The 16397-nt window shown below is 37.7% G+C and overlaps 1 protein-coding gene and 1 pseudogene across 1 annotated transcript; one reads left to right on the top strand and one right to left on the bottom strand.

The window, feature by feature from the left end:
* The first annotated feature begins 5653 nt into the window (after positions 1-5653).
* Positions 5654-6417, top strand: LOC132059904 (UDP-glycosyltransferase 76F2-like; annotated as a pseudogene).
* A 7330-nt stretch (positions 6418-13747) lies between these two features.
* Positions 13748-16056, bottom strand: LOC132059903 (7-deoxyloganetic acid glucosyltransferase-like). The gene is made up of 2 exons (XM_059452748.1): positions 15384-16056; positions 13748-14784 (listed from the first exon to the last, which is right to left on the bottom strand). The coding sequence occupies exons 1-2, from the start codon at positions 15865-15867 to the stop codon at positions 13853-13855; spliced, it is 1416 nt and encodes a 471-aa protein (XP_059308731.1). The 5' UTR covers positions 15868-16056; the 3' UTR covers positions 13748-13852.
* Between the last annotated feature and the right edge of the window lie 341 nt (positions 16057-16397).

The raw sequence follows: 16397 nt of genomic DNA, 5'->3' as shown, positions 1-16397 counted from the left end.
CTTTCCATAACCCGGTATAAACACGTTCGGATATGAATGAATCGTGAACTATGGGGGAATCGCGAGGTCCATATACCACTGCCCCGAAAAAATAATCGGATCACAGACCGCTCGGGTAGCACCCTCGGATCACGGTGTTCCACATATCATATCTTAGCCCCTTAGGCTCATATATTTGTCAACTAGCCCATTGGCTCATAATCATCATCATTTCATCCGGAATTATTTCCCTTCGGACCTTTCATTAGTGTCATCAATGCATATGAGATGTCATGATAAATATGAATATGGTATGCTCAACAATAACAAACAAATGCATACAATAAAGGACCTTATTTTTAGTCACGATAAGTATGCAGGAGATATATAATAAGCATGGATATGTCATGCATCACAATAAGAAGTCGGAATACACATAAGATTCTCTTTTTCATGTTCTCATAATCACAAAGGTCTCACCTTAGCCTCTTATACACAATAAGGTTCTGTCTCAAGATAACTTCATCACTCCTTCCGGAAACATTTCGTACCTCAGACTCACACATGTATCCTCAAATATATATATATAATGCATAAGATACAAAATAAGGGATGATTATAAGATGCGCAATGACAAGAAGCCAATAGATACAGAAAAAGATCTCATCTTTATTCATTATAAGTTGTAAAGGGCCTATCTTTAACCAATTACGCAATAAGGTCATTAGCTTAGCTTCTTTTCCATTTTTCGATAAGCATTTAGGAGTGATGAGTACCACACATCACAAACAAGACAGACACACAATCAAAGAGACAGAATATACAAGCTTCATACCCCACTCACAGATCCATAGGATCATACTATCTACCAGCTAGTGCCTAAAACATGGCATTCAGACCAACTATATAATTTAAATTGCACGAGTTCAGATAACATGTCACCAGTACCCGATACAAGTGTCGTTACCTCACGCCTATTGAGACTCCCTTATTATACCCCTTACACCCTCTTATTTAGATTTAATTTATCAACCCCAATGCTTAAGTTAGAGTTTACAATCTAAACATGCCTGGTAAGAAGTCCAGCCAAATCACAATAGAGTCTTGCCCTTTCGTAGAGCTTCCGAACGATTCAATCTGCTCAAATACAGATTAAGCATAAGAATACGAGACAAACGACTCCCATATTACCTTATAGAAGATTTGAGTCCAAAAATTCAACCCATAGACCCCGTTCTAAACCCCAAAGGTCAATTCACAATTTTATTGGACAACGGTTTCAATATGGTCTAATTAGCATTCTAGAAAGTCATACAAATCCATTGATACCCATAATGGCATTCTTTAAATCCAAACCCAAAAGTCACCCAAAATAAGATTCCAAGCCACGAAGGACAAAATAGTAAATTGAACCTAGAATCATGTTCCTCATCCTTCATTTAACTCATAAACCAAAACTCGTCTATTAATATCCACTAATTCATGCTCAACTGAAAGAATCTTAGTCTCTTAAGTTAGGATTTCAAAACCCCTAATTCCCCTTCCTTAATAATGATTTCTAGCATAAATTTCCATAATATTAGAGGATATAATCATAAAAGATTGATTAGGAGCTTACCCACTTGCAGAACCTTTAAGAATATCTCAAAAATCACCCTTAGCCGAGCTCCCAAACTCTAAATATGTGAATCGAATGTCTAAGGTTCGAAATAGGATTTTAATAGGGTTCTGCCCAGCGATTTCCGCTTCAGTGGACTATTCCTCGCGCCCGTCAGTACGCTCCTACTAAAAATCCACCGCAGGGGTGAAGACACTAGAAAATTTTGGAGGTGTGCGCACGCGGACCAATTCCCGTAGGGTTGACTCCGCCTCGGTGAACACATCCTCCTAACAACGAGACTCAAATATATTTCCCAAATCTCACGCTTGTGGGGCTCTTTCTGTAGGAGCGACCTTGCAGGGGCGGACAAAGGCTAGCAGGGGTGAGTACACCAGAATTGCAAAAATCTTGTTTTTGACTCTTGCACCCCAAAATCCCAAGACTCTCCTGGAACCTCCCTTATACAAATCAAATATGTAGACACATGCAAAAATGGGCTACAAACTCACTCACGCACTAAAAATTCCCAAAAGAGGTCTCGTTGTCCAAGTCAACCCCAAACGGCCAAAAACTAACTTTTCAACCAAAAGATCAAAATGCCCCCAAGGCCCCTGAACTGAACCAAATACCCAACCAGTCTACATTTGACGTTTCGGAGCTAATGGAACCAATGAAATTTTCAAAAAGACTCGTTTACCCCTGATGTTGACTTTAGTCAACCCAATATTTAAGAAATGGCAAAACTCTCATTTCACACTCAAATCACACACGATTGCCTCGGGAATCATGCCACCTTTCCCTCATAGGTCAAATATACACTAACAAAGCTACGAGAAAGGTCAAAAGGGGTAAAATAGTCAAAACTACCAAAATAACCCAACAGGTCGTTGCAAACAGCTCACCATCTTTCTACGCTATTCTGAATATATCGGGCTTCCTAGCTTGCACCTTTTTTCGCTCCGGTATGAGCCTGATGAACGTATCTGCAAGCATTGTAAAAGACGTAATAGAATGCTCAGGTACATGATGGTACCAATTCATTGCTCCTTTAGCCGACATTTCACCGAAATTTTTGAGCATAACTGACTCAATTTCATCCGGTTGCATATCATTGCCCATGATTGCGCATGTATATGCCATCACATATTCCTGTGGATCTGTGGTTCCATCATATTTTGGAAGATCCGGCATCTTGAATCTTTTAGGGATCAACTTTGGTGCGGTACTCGGTGGAAACGACAACTGAATATATTCTTGGAATCAGGTCGCTTAAGATCAAGGGCGCTCCAGGAATCTAATCTACCCGTGAATTGAAAATATCCACCTTCTTTTCATTCTTTTCCATGCGGCTACTGAGATCCGGGAGTAACTTCAGAACCTATAAGGACTCGTTTGTATCCGAGCCTCTGCCATTCCCATCACCTCGACCTTCGGTGAGTGTCTCGTCATCTTTATTTGACCCATTCATTCCGTTATCCTTTTTTTGCAGCTGCGTAATCGCTTATTGTTGCTTCTCTAGCATATCAAATATCCTGTCCAAATCTGACCTAGTGACCCGTACCTCATTCTCAGCTTCATTCTCATTGTTATTCCTTCTGTACCCTTGAGGCGAAGCAATTTGTCCATTTCTGATTTCACCAATCACTGGATCAAAGACAGGAGCTTTGTTGTTGTTAACAACGTTGTTGTCATTATTAGCATCGTTATGTTCCTGACTCCCAAACATTTTTGATAAAAAACTGATACAAGAAAGTGAGATTCAAACAAACCACCACTATTATCCTTAGCCCCACGGTGGGCGCCAAGCTATTTACCCACAAAAAGGGTATAGTTGAATTTGTTAGCGGCTTAAAGATATGTGGATTGATTTTTGATATAAAGTATAAGTAAATGAGAATAGATAATGAAATCAAGTAAAAAAATAAGACAAGAAATAAGCTTGGGCCGTATGACCTCGGAAGGAATCCTTCGATAAAGATAACTCTGGATGATCACTTAGCCTCGAGAAACACTATAAACTCGGAACAATAGAGTATAGAGAACAAGGTAAATATGTTGTATTTTTTAAGCATAAAATGTTGTGATTGTTGTATTCTTATAATCAGATGCCCTTAACATGAATGTTGGGCTCTTATTTATAATACAAGAATCAGCCCTTTGCCTGTGATTATCTACTAATTATGACTAATATGAGCCATAAATGTCCACTTAATGCTAACCGTGACGCTTATCTCGGATCTGATCCGATTACGTAACGGCTGTCAAACGTATTATTCTCATTCAATGACCCGATTCAATGATAAGCCGTAGCAATTCCGTTTCAACTGGTTACTTCGTTTGAAATCGAAGTCTTCGTAAAGATTTCCCATAATGTCTCCATCTTTTCCACCACATGTCTTGCTACTGATACGCCACGTTCCAAGCTATACTTCCCTATGTATACAATTACCTCACGAAGCGCGGATAAGTTCACTAGTCTTCAATAACAGTAGAACTGTAGAAGTGTTGAATTAGGCAAAGAAATACTAAGAGGGTGAAAGTATTAAATTTCGGTGTGTTAATTAGAAAATAATTAGTTTAATACAAAAATAAAATAAACATTTAATATGTTAAAAGTTAGAATAGTTAATAATTTGTCCTTTGTCCAAATTTATGTGATGGTATTTGACTACTCGGCACAAAGTATATGAAGAAAAAGAAGACTTTGAAACTTGTGATCTAAATAACTCGTTGATAGATGTCGGGCTTAAAATCATCTCATTAAGGAAAATAGATACTTTAAAGTTATTTGTTAATCCCTCCGTCCCAATTTGTTTGAAGGTTGACCAGTTTGGGGAGCTCAAACAACTCTTTCTTTGACTATGATTTTTTTCAACTCTTTTCATATATTGTGAATTATTAATTATGCAGACTTATCGTACTTTTATGCAGTTTTCAAATAGGTAAATTTTATTATAAAATACTCAAAAAATCTATATTTAAAATTAAGTCAAAGAAAAAGTTGTTGACTCCCCAAACTAGTCAACCTTCAAACAAATTGGGATCGAGAGATTAATAAATATAGAAAGATAATATTACTTTTGGGACTAATTAATACGAAAAATATCACACAAATTGGGAGTAAAATATTTAAGAAAATGTGACCAAGGAAAAAAAACTAGTGTTGAGAGTCCCTCCAAAATTTTCATCCCTTTGAAAAACTTAACTTTATGTTTTGTCTTGGATGAAGACTTCTATTCTTTGATTAGGCTTATTTGCCGAGATAAAACGGTAAGAAGTTGATGTTCCATTAGACTTTTGACATCTTCCATTTCTCAACAAATTATATCGGCGCCTACTCATCTTTCCATTCTTAGTGACTAGTAAACGTCATCACATGCACAAAAAATAGCCTCCACATGACTCAGACGGATTTTTCTGTAACTCTACATTCGAATTATATATCCAAAAAGGTCCCCATATATTTTCGTTTTTTGGTTAAAATGGTTCATCTATTCAACTCTCTCATTTTTTGATTTACAACTTCGTTCCCATGGACCACCTTTTCTGTTGACGCATTTAAGTTAGTACGTTCAGTGGCAGAGCCACACTATGCCGAGGATGTTCATCCGAACCCCCTCGGCCGAAAAAAACACTGATTTTATAAGGTTAAAATTATTTTTATGTATGTATAGTAGATGTTGAACCCCCTTAGGCTTCTTCGTATGTTTATTTTTTTATATTTTGAACTCTCTCGGCGGAAATCCTGGCTCCGCCACTGAAAGACGATCAAGAAAAAAATAACATGAATTAAATAAGACACTTTACTAATACAATGTATTTCATGATAAATTAATTATTGATATTCTTTATTTTTTATCGACACGAGTATTTCATAATTTTATCCACCAAAACTTAAGCAGCGGGAAAGAAATAGTCTAACATTTTTGAAACTCTCTCCTAAAGAAATTCTATAATAAAATAGAAGGCTTCCAAAACAAGTTCCATAATCTACATTGTGTCTGGCAGAGAGTTTCTCTCTCTCTCTCTCACCTTTTTTTTTTTTTTTTTGTGGCGGGGGCGGGGACCACTCCATATAAACAACTTTTTACATGTTCCATGGTTTGATTGCAGAGTGACATTAGATTTCTTTAAAGCTACAATGGATCTGTTATTGAATTTCTTATTTGTTTAATTTGTCTATATATATGGGATCTCGACTAGAGGAAGCAATTAAAGAACTTCCAACCCTCAGAATTAAAGACCTTCCCGTATTCGAGACATCTAACATGGATGCACTTTATGAAGTAATCAAAGGAATGAGATGAGAAACTAAAGCTTCATCAAGCCTGATTTTGAATTCGTTCGAAGAACTTGAACAACCGTCCATGTCCAAACTCCGCGAGGATTTTCCTATCCCAATTTTCCCAATAGGCCCCTTCCACTCGCACTTTCCAACTTCTTCCAGCAGCCTGATGTCACAAGACCAAACTTCAATATCTTGGCTAGACACGAAACCACCTAACTCTATAATTTATGTGAGCTTTGGAAGCATTGCAGAGATAGAAGTTAATGACTTTGTTGAGATTACTTGGGGCTTGACAAACAGCGATCACCCTTTCTTGTAGGTGGTTAGGCCCGGGTTGATTTGTGGCTCAGAATGGCTCGAAACATTACCTAGCAAGTTCTTGGAGACGGTGGATGGAAGAGGAAATGAGCTCCTCGGCAACCCGCTGTTGGAGCATTTTGGACGCACAACGGATGGAATTCAACATTGGAGAGTATCTATGAAGGCGTACCAATGTAGTGCGAATCGATTTTAAGGAAGGGTTTTCAAAGTTCGAAGAGGTAAATAAAAAATAAATTAAAAAAAAAACGATGATGTAGTGCGAAAAATTTAAGTCAAGCTACATAATATTTAGAAAAGTTATAAAAGCACTTATTATAGTACTAAAAATTGTATATTAAAACTAAACGCAAAAGACGAAAAAAGAAAATTCTTTTGGTGAAAGCATAATCCAAATATATTATTGAATCCTACTCGAGAAGATTTATATCTTGAAATATTTTTATAATAAACTCATTATAAATAGTACTAAATATCTCTTTTTTACATTGGGCACTACAAAATCACCTAAAATTTCATTATTTATTGTAGAGCATTTTAATTATGAGACTGATTTTTTTTGAGTACTTAAGATATTTCTCTATCTAAACTTCAAATGTATTAAGACTTATTCCAATTAGAAAAATAATTACAAGACACAATATAATAATCCAAAAAAAAAAAAAAAAAGCAAAACATAGCTAAGACACTGTGTAATTCTCCCCAAAATATTTACGAATAATGAAAAAGGTGTGTAAGTTTTGTGCCTAGTTTTTACTATTAATTCATAGTCCCTCTTCAATTTATGTGACACTTTTTGGTTCACGAGATCCAAGTTGACTAATTTTTAAAGTTAAATTGAATTAAATTAACTCAATATTCTAAAATTTAAATTTAAATATCTGAAAATTATATGAAAATACTATAAATTACAATTCTTTTCATGTCAATATGATTAAAAAGTACATGTAAAAATGTTGATGAAAGTTTTCAAAAAGTAAAAGTATCATATAAATTAAAGCAGAATTTTCTTTTCCCTTATTTAGGTAGCAATAAAATATTTCTGTTATTGCATTCTTGCAATAATAACACAAGAAGACGTTGACAAGATATTCTATAGGAGAGAATATGCCCTTAACAATAATACTTTATATGAGAGAATATTTTCTACAAGAGTTAGTGAAAAGCTCCATTATTTGTTCAATTTTGCTTAGGAAAAAAACAAGTACAAAAAATTGGTAGCCGCTAGGGTTTGAACCTGCGCGTTTGTGAAGATTTGACCACCCTTAACCGCAGAGCTATTACTGTTGGATGTGTCAACGTTGTTCAGGATCTAGTTTGTTGGGAATAAACCCGCCAAAGAAATAATATTCACGATTTTTACAGCGGAATAATAATGTAGCATTGTGATACGGTTAATCAACAAGAATAAAAAAGAGCGATAATGACACCAAAATTTTTACGTGGAAACCCAAAAGGGAAAAACCAAAGACCAAGAGGAGCAAGTGATATCACTATAGCAAGGATTTTTACACTTTGTAGGTCTGAGTAAAATACTCCAAAGACCATTACACACTCAAATGAAATAACCCTCTTTTAAGATTTTCGCACCTTACTACAATATCGCTCACACTCTCTATTTTTCCTCACATACTATTTTTCTATCTGTGAATGCCTCACTCTTCTTTCTCTCTTTGTTTGGTGTGTTTAAAGAAGTGAGATAGCTCCTCCTTTTATAGGATAAAAATACTTGGCCTCCAAGCACAAAAAGAGAAAAAGGAAAAGAATGAAAAAATTATCTTCCACAAAATTTTCCTTGCTCCCCAAATTCAATTTGTAGCCAACCAAATTGGCACATGCCAATTACTACCAAATAGGATGGATTTCATCAATCTCTCCCTCCAATCCCATTCACCTGAAGGAGGAAACGTCGGGCTTCTAGTTTGAGTGCATGCCGACAAGTTCCTTGCATAGCTCGAACTTGTCTTTTGGTATAACCTTGGTCAAAGATATCCAAAGGATTCTCACCTGTAGGGATCTTCTTGACATGCATAGATCCGTCTTCTATCTTTTCTTGAATCCAGTGATATCTCACGTCGATGTGGTTCGTCCTTGCATGGTACATGGAGTTCTTGCTCAAGTATATTGCACTTTGAGTGTCACAATAGATGACATACTCCTCCTGATGCAATCCAAGCTCTTGAAGAAACTGTTTCAACCATATCATCTCCTTGCCACTTTCCTCCGTAACTAAGAATATACTCGCTTCCAGAGAGAGGCGACAAACTTCTGCAACTTCGACTACCATGATATAGCTCCCTCTGAAAATGTGAATAGGTATTCAGTAGTATATTTACGATTATCAAGATCACCTGCCATATCAGCATCTGTGTGACCCTTCAAGACTGGATCAGATCCTCTGAAACACAAATAGTTTCCAATAGTACCTCTCAGGTACTTGAGTGTCCACTTAACTGCTTCCTAGTGTTCTTTTCTAGGATTTTCAAGAAATTTGTTAACAACACCAACTGCATGAGCAATATCAGGTCTAGTGTATACCATTGCATACATCAAGCTTCCGACTGCTGACGAATAAGGAACTTTAGCCATGCCTTCTTTTTCCTCCTTCGTTGCGGGGACACACCGTTTGCTCAATTCGATGACCGTAGGGGCGTGCTAACGGGTTTAGCACTCTTCATGTTGAAGCGTTCTAGTACACGTTCAATGTACTTCTGCTGAGATAGCCATAACTTTTTGCTTGTTCTTTCTCTAGCAATCTTCATCCCCAGAATTTGTTGTGCTGGGTCCAAGTCCTTCATGTCAAATAACTTGGACAAATCTCCCTTCAACTTGGCAATCAGCTCCTTATCTTGTCCTACAATTAACATGTCATCCACATACAACAACAAAATAATCAAGTTGTTGTCAGAAAATCTTTTGAAGTATACACATGGATCAGAATAGGTCTTTGTGTAAGTTTGACTTTTCATTAATTAGTCAAACTTCTTGTACCACTACCTTGGTGCCTGCTTCAACCCATAAAGACTCTTATTCAATTTGCACACCATGTGTTTCTTTCTTGATACTTTAAATCCTTTTGGCTACTCAATATAAATCTCTTCTTCCAAATCTCCATGAAGAAATGCAGTTTTCACGTCCAACTGCTCCACTTCAAGATCTAGGCTAGCTGCTAAGCTCAAAATGGTTCGAATAGAAGTCATTTTGACAACAGGTGAGAAAATTTTGTCAAAATCAATACCTTTCTTCTGTTCAAAGCCTTTTACCACCAATCGAGCTTTGTATCTGACCAGCTTGCCATTTCCATCTTTCTTGAGTTTGAAGCCCCACTTGCATTTGAGTGGTCTTTTACCCTTTGGAAGGTCAACCAGCTTGGACGTGCCAATTTTATGTAGAGATTCCATCTCTTCTTGCATGGCTTTCATCCACTGGCTCTTTTATGGATGGGACAATACCTCCTTTAGACTTTCTGGCTCGCCCTAATCACTAATGAGGACATACTCTGAGAATGGGTACTTAGATGACTCTACCCTTTGCCTTTCTGATCTCCTCAGAGGTTGAGATTGTTCTTCTTCTTCCTGAGTAGGGTACTCCACTTGCTCGACATAATTATCAAGTTACTCCCTCTGCTCAACAATCTCACCAGGTTGCTCCCCCTGCTCGGCAACCTCGTCGGTCGTACTTTCTGCACTTCTGGGATGGTTAGAAATAGAAGGAATGGTAACAAGGTTAGGGACTATACCATTCTTGGCCTTCTCTGACAGATCATCAGCAGTTCAAACTTCACTTTCTCGGAAGACAGCGTCTCTGCTTCTGATGACCTTTTACTTTACAAGATCCCACAGTCTGTACCCGAACTCTTTATCTCCATATCCGATAAATATGCAAGGAACAGATTTAGCATCCAGCTTTGTTCTCTGCTCCTTCGGTACATATGCAAAAGCTCTTAACCGAACACCTTCAGATGCGAGTAGGACACCTCCTTGTTGGTCCAAACTCTCTCTGTGATGTCAAACTCCAATGGAACGGATGGACTCCTATTAATCGGTTAACAGGCTATCTGCACTGCTTCACCCTAGAATGACTTAGGCAGTTTAGCCATTCTGAGCATGCTTCTCACCTTCTCAACAATGGTGCGATTCATCCTCTCAGCTACACCATTGTGTTGTGGGGTTCCAGGAACTGTCTTTTCATGTCTGATCCCATGGCTTGAACAGTACCCTTCAAATTCCCTTAAAGTGTACTCACCTCCATTGTCACTGCGGAGACGCTTTAGCTTTCGACCCGTCTGCCTCTCCACCAAAGCATGAAACTTCTGGAAAACTTGAAGCACCTGATCTTTGGTTTTCAAGATATAAACCCACAATGTTCGTGAAGCATCATCAATAACAGTAACAAAATATTTGTTACCACCTATCGATTCTATCTCTATTGGACCACAAACATCAAAATATACCAAATCAAGTATATTCATTTTCTTTCAGACGATGTCTGAAATGAGACTCTATGCTGCTTACCAAATAAATAGTAGTCACAAGGTTTTATCGTTGTACCTTTAGCAAAAGAGATGAGTGATTTCTTGGCAAGAATATGCAGTCCTTTCTCCCTCATATGACCCATTCATCTATGCCATAAATCTGCAGAAATCTCATCTTGAGCCGCGTTCAATTCACATCGGCATATTTCTACATTTGTCCTGTACAACGTGCCACGAGCAACTCCTTTTGAAATCACCAATGATCCCTTGGTGAGTCTCCATTTTTGATTTGCAAAATAGTTCTCATATCCATCTCAGTCCAAAGCAATTTCCGAGATCAAGTTCAACCTCAAATCAGGTACATGGCGCGCGTCCTTCAGAACTAATGTGCATACGACATTTGTCTTGATACAAATGTCTCCGATCCCCGCAATCTTTGAGTAACTTGTGTTACCCATTTTCACCGTGCCAAATTCACCTGCTATATATCTGCAAAAAAGATCTTTTATCGGTGTGGCATGATAAGATGCTGCTGTATCAACCACCCATTCCGACTCTGAACCTGCCAAGTGCATGCATTCCTCTTCCTCATTTATGAAGAGAACAACATTGTCATTATTTTTCACCATGGCAGTTGTGTTGCCGTCATTCTTCTGGCCACTGCTTTCGCCTTTGCCCCTTTTTAGATTTGGACAATCTCTTTTGTAGTGACCTGGTTGATCGCAATTGTAGCAATTTCTGGCTTTTGACTTGGATCGGATCTTAGACTTCCCACGAGCTCCAGATCTACCATAGTTGCTCGTACTCCTTTGGTAACTCCTGCCTCTACTTTCTGTGATGAGAGCTTGACCATGATTTTCAGGTGTCTTTCTCATCTTCTCATTGAGTAGAAGAGCTGATGTGACATCCTTCAGCTCAATTGAATCCTTACCATGCAAGATGGTTGTTGCCAGATTATCATAAGATGATGGCAACGAGTTCAGGAGCACGATAGCTTTATCTTCCTCCTCGATCTTTACTCCGAGGTTGGCCAGCTGCGTGATTAATCCATTAAGCAATTTAAATGTGATAAAAAATTTGTACCTTCACCCATATGCAGGGCGTATAATTGCTTCTTTAGGTACAATTTGTTTGTCAACGTCTTGGACATGTACAGGTTTTCCAACCTTGTCCAGATACCACATGCACTTTCTTCATCGATGATGGTATTGACCACATGCTTTGTTAAGTGCAACCTGATTGCACTAGCTGCCTTTTCATCCATTTCTTCCCAATCCTCAAGTTTCACGGATTCGGGCTTTTTGGATTTTCCAACTAGTGCCTTGTGCAACCCCTGTTGGATGAGCAGATCCCCCATCCTTCTCTGTTATGTTGAGAAACCACTATCACCGTTGAATTTTGCTACCTCATACTTTACTCTGGACATTTTTTTTCACCGAGTATAGTACAACTGACCGCAAAAATAATTCTGTAAGTAAGGAGAACATGTGCTCTGATACCAGTTGTTGGGAATAAACCCGCTATAGAAATAATATACACGGTTTTTACAGCGGAATAATAATATAGTACCGTGATACGGCTAATCAACAAGAATAAAAAAGAGCGATAATGACACCAAATTTTTTACGTGGAAACCCAAAAGGAAAAAACCACAGGTCAAGAGAAGCAACTGATATCACTATAGCAAGGATTTTTACACTTTGTAGGTCTGAGTAAAATACTCCAAATACCATTACACACTCAAAAGAAATAACCCTCTTTTAAGATTTTCGCACCTTACTACAATATCGCTCGCACTCTCTATTTTTCCTCATAGACTATTTTTCTATCTGTGAATGCCTCACTCTTCTTTCTCTCTTTGTTTGGTGTGTTTAAAGAAGTGAGAGAGCCATAGGAGAAAAATACTTGGCCTCCAAGCACAAAAAGAGAAAAAAGAAAAGAATGAAAATTTGTCTTCCACAAATTTTTCCTTGCTTCCCAAATTCAATTTGTAGCCAACCAAATTGGCACATGCCAATTACCACCAAATGGGATCGACTTCATCATAGTTGTTATCCGAAAGAAAGGATATTTGACCTATATACCCGATAGAATTTTCAGGCGGAGGGTGTTCAGATGAACACCCTTCCAAGGCTGTAGCTCCGCCCCTGTACCAATGATTTGTATGCCATGTTTCGGTTATCAAATGGTGACACAAGGTATGTTAGCCATGTCTGGAAAGTAGGGGTTCAGTTAGAGGACGGCTTGGAGAGGACAAATATTAAGAATGCAATTAGAAAGCTGATAGAGGAGGAGGAAGGGAACCAAATTAAAGAAAGAATGTTACAGCTGAAGGAGAAAGCAAATTCATATCTAAAGCCAGGTGGCTCTTCTTATAAATCTTGGAGGAGCCTTACTAATTACATCTTTATGTTTATCTTCTGTTCATGTGCACTCATTTCATTTTTTTTGTCAGTCTATGTATTGAGTGTTACATTACGTTGTTGCTTTTTTCTACGCTTCTAAGTCTTAGTTTGGGCACTGAGTTTATAAAATATGACTAATAAGAGAGACTTTTGAATATTATGATCTTAAATTAAAGATGTGTAATGTACCAAAATGTCTTTTGAATCTTGTGAATATATCAATGTCATGTAATGTGTTCGAATAAAAAAGTTATTACGGATAAAAAAGCGAACTTACATTTGAAACAAATTAAAAGAGAATGTAACTCCTAATACACATAAATTATAACACAGAGAGTCCTAAATAAACTATTCTGTTCTAAGTCGCTCTTTTTTGCAGATCTTGATTTTCTTCTCATCCCAAATTGGCATTCTATTTCTTAATACCAGGAGTTAACTTAATATAACTTTTTTTTTTTTAATGTAATCTATTAAAGTCCCATCTAATAAGATAATTTGGTAATAATAAAGTAGGAAGGTGAGGATATCAGAAACAAGGTTATGGCGTTGATTTTTTGTTTGAAGTTTGTGCTCTTCCTAGGTTAATGCATACTTATTATTGTTTTCTTCTTGTTTTTATCTTTATTTTTCTTAAAGCTTGGTTTATTATTGCTACAGAGCTACTTATAAATGACTGCAGTTCGAAAAATGAAGCTACATTTGTTGCTCGAGTAATTATTCAGGAATATATCTGCAATTTTTAGGCAACAATTTAATCCCAGCTAACAAACGCTTAAAAAAATCAAGTTTCAGCTCTGTCTCATTGGCGGAATCATCAATCTTATGTCCTGTATAAGACGGTCCAGATTAACGTACGACGATCCACCTTCATTGACAGCTCTTTTTCCCAAACTTGCCATGTGCTCTGCTCTTTGTAAGAATTCACCTATTCTCTTCTCCATCAGATCTCTAATCGATTTCCCAATGATGTCTCTGTCACATGTATCTTTTATGTCCAATCCCATCTTCCAAACCTCGCTAACGAATCTACTATTCACTTGCTGATCAGCAAATCTTGGCCAGCAAATCATAGGCACTCCTTCAACTATACTTTCCAATGTAGAATTCCATCCAGAGTGAGTCAAGAAACCCCCAATCGCCGTATGTGCCAACACCTTTTCTTGTGGGACCCAATCAGTCATGTAGCCCCGTTCCTTTGTACCCTGCTCCAGCTCGACCGGAATCTGACATTTTTCTTCTTGTCCAATTATCAAGTCTGGCCTCATCACCCATAAGAACTTTTGTTCACTATTTACTAACCCATACCAAAACTCGAACAAATCCTCTTGTGTCACCCCTGCGATGCTTCCAAAACTGACATATATCACAGATTTTGGTGGATGCATGTCGAGCCAACTCATGCAACTCTCATCTTCTTGCCACAAACTGTTTGAAGAGGTAGATTTTGTTGTGAGTCTAGCCTTTAGAAGGGCATGAATTGCGCCAATTGTGTAAATATTTGGACACACAGTTCGAATTTGAGAAAGTATGGGGCCCTCAAGGTCTTCAAATGTGTTAAGTATGAGTCCCCGAGCTCGAGTAGTTTGTTGCGTCTCGGTCATTACTAGCCTGAAATCCGGGCTAGTTAAGTCACTCGCTCGGCAAAAGCTTGGAAGGTCTCTACCTCTCAGAAAGTCTTCCATGCCTTTTACCTTAGTCACTGTCAAGTCCATTGCATTTTCTGTAATTCATGTATAACCAACCACGTTAGTTTAGAGACAAAAGACAATTTTTATTAAAGAAAAAAATATGAACTCTAAAGAAAAAAGACCTTGGGTCATGAGATGAGAATTTCATGATAAGGCCACATAAATATATATTTAAGGAGGCAAATAATTTCATCCATGTCAAGGTGGGTCTCTAACACCTCCACACCCAAGATCGGATAGTGTAGACAATATTATGAGAGTTTAATATCAAATAAACTAAGAATTGGATGGATCTGGCTCTACTATGTAAAAAGATAGACTTTAAGTATAATTGAACCACAAAAGTTAGTTAATGAAATGAGAATTGCCATATAAAGAGGGAGAATAATCTTGTAACATACTGATGTGGGACTCTAGTCCCCCCTCCCTCCTTCCTCGGGATCTAGAGCATGAAAATATAATATAACAAATCAACATTGCATAATCCAAGAATTGGAATAAATTTGACTGATACTATTATAAAGAAACCTTTAAACAAGAGCTTATTTTTCCACTCACTGTCAAGACACTTATAATCATGTTACAAAAGTTGAAATTCAATAAATAATCTCTCTCTCCCGTTTCCATTTACCTTTAAGGGGCAGCTCTCCAGCTTGAATTAGCGCAGGGATACAAAAATATGACCAGAAAGCACAGGCACTGATGGTACGGAAATAGATGATAGGCAAGTTGATTTCCTCAGCTACATCAGCCGCCATGCTTAAGATTCCATCGGCAATAACACACGTCACAGGAGAATTCACTAAGAACTCTCTAAGAAACGGTTTGGCAATTGTGTTTAAAGAATCGTAGAGCTTCGATACTCCATCACGAGTATTGATTCCATCCATAGAAATTCCATGAGGAAGTGCCTGCAAATGAAACTCGCTACTGAACCGGGACATCACATCTGTGTGGTTGAGAAGGCGGTCATGAGTGTCAATGGTGACAAGAAAGGAGATGTGGAAGTTTGAAAGAGAGAGAAGTTGGGCAAGTTTAAGCATGGAATTCACATGGCCTTGTGCAGGGAAAGGGAAGATGGCAACATGAGGTACGAAAGGCAATAATGGATCCATCACAAACAAGACTTTAGCTTCTTTCACAATGACTAATCTTGTGGAGTATTGGTGTGTTTTCCTTACATCTTATACCAGAATTGGAAGGAAACAAGAAGAAACGTGCTAGTAGTCTATACTCCATATTACGCAGGCCAACTTTTGTTTTATTTTGCAACTGCATCTGGGACGACCTAACTTACTGCACTATGACATGGGTTTTAGGTCTGCCACTTTGATATTATTTCAAGGATATCTATGGTCCTAACTTTTCATGGATTTGGAATTTTTAAAGCATGGGTACACTAGTAAAACAAAGGTTAAGAAAAAGTAATAAGCAGGAATTGATTCGTGATTTTTTAGGTGATAGCTCAGCATTCAGCAAGTGAACCATTCTGTCTTTTTGTAACAAGATGCCAACAAATAATAACTAGATCAATTCTATGAAATATGTAGATAAAATATCTAATTTAGTGGAAAGATCGTTGGTTCAATTCCCCCCGGACACAGGCCATAAGAACGTCATAAGAAATTAAGTTTGTGCCTAAGCA

The sequence above is a fragment of the Lycium ferocissimum genome, chromosome 6, assembly GCF_029784015.1.
Source record: "Lycium ferocissimum isolate CSIRO_LF1 chromosome 6, AGI_CSIRO_Lferr_CH_V1, whole genome shotgun sequence".
NCBI classification, from domain to species: domain Eukaryota; kingdom Viridiplantae; phylum Streptophyta; class Magnoliopsida; order Solanales; family Solanaceae; genus Lycium; species Lycium ferocissimum.
The sequence above is the reverse complement of the archived record's forward strand: the minus strand, read 5'-3'. Positions and strand labels throughout refer to the sequence as shown.

Bases quoted from the DNA above. Each gene is read 5' to 3' on its own strand.
- LOC132059903 (XM_059452748.1), bottom strand. From the start codon at position 15,867: ATGGATCCATTATTGCCTTTCGTACCTCATGTTGCCATCTTCCCTTTC. The intron at 14,785-15,383 runs GTAAATGGAAAC...CATGAATTACAG, and splicing joins TGGAGAGCTGCCCCTTAAAG to AAAATGCAATGGACTTGACA.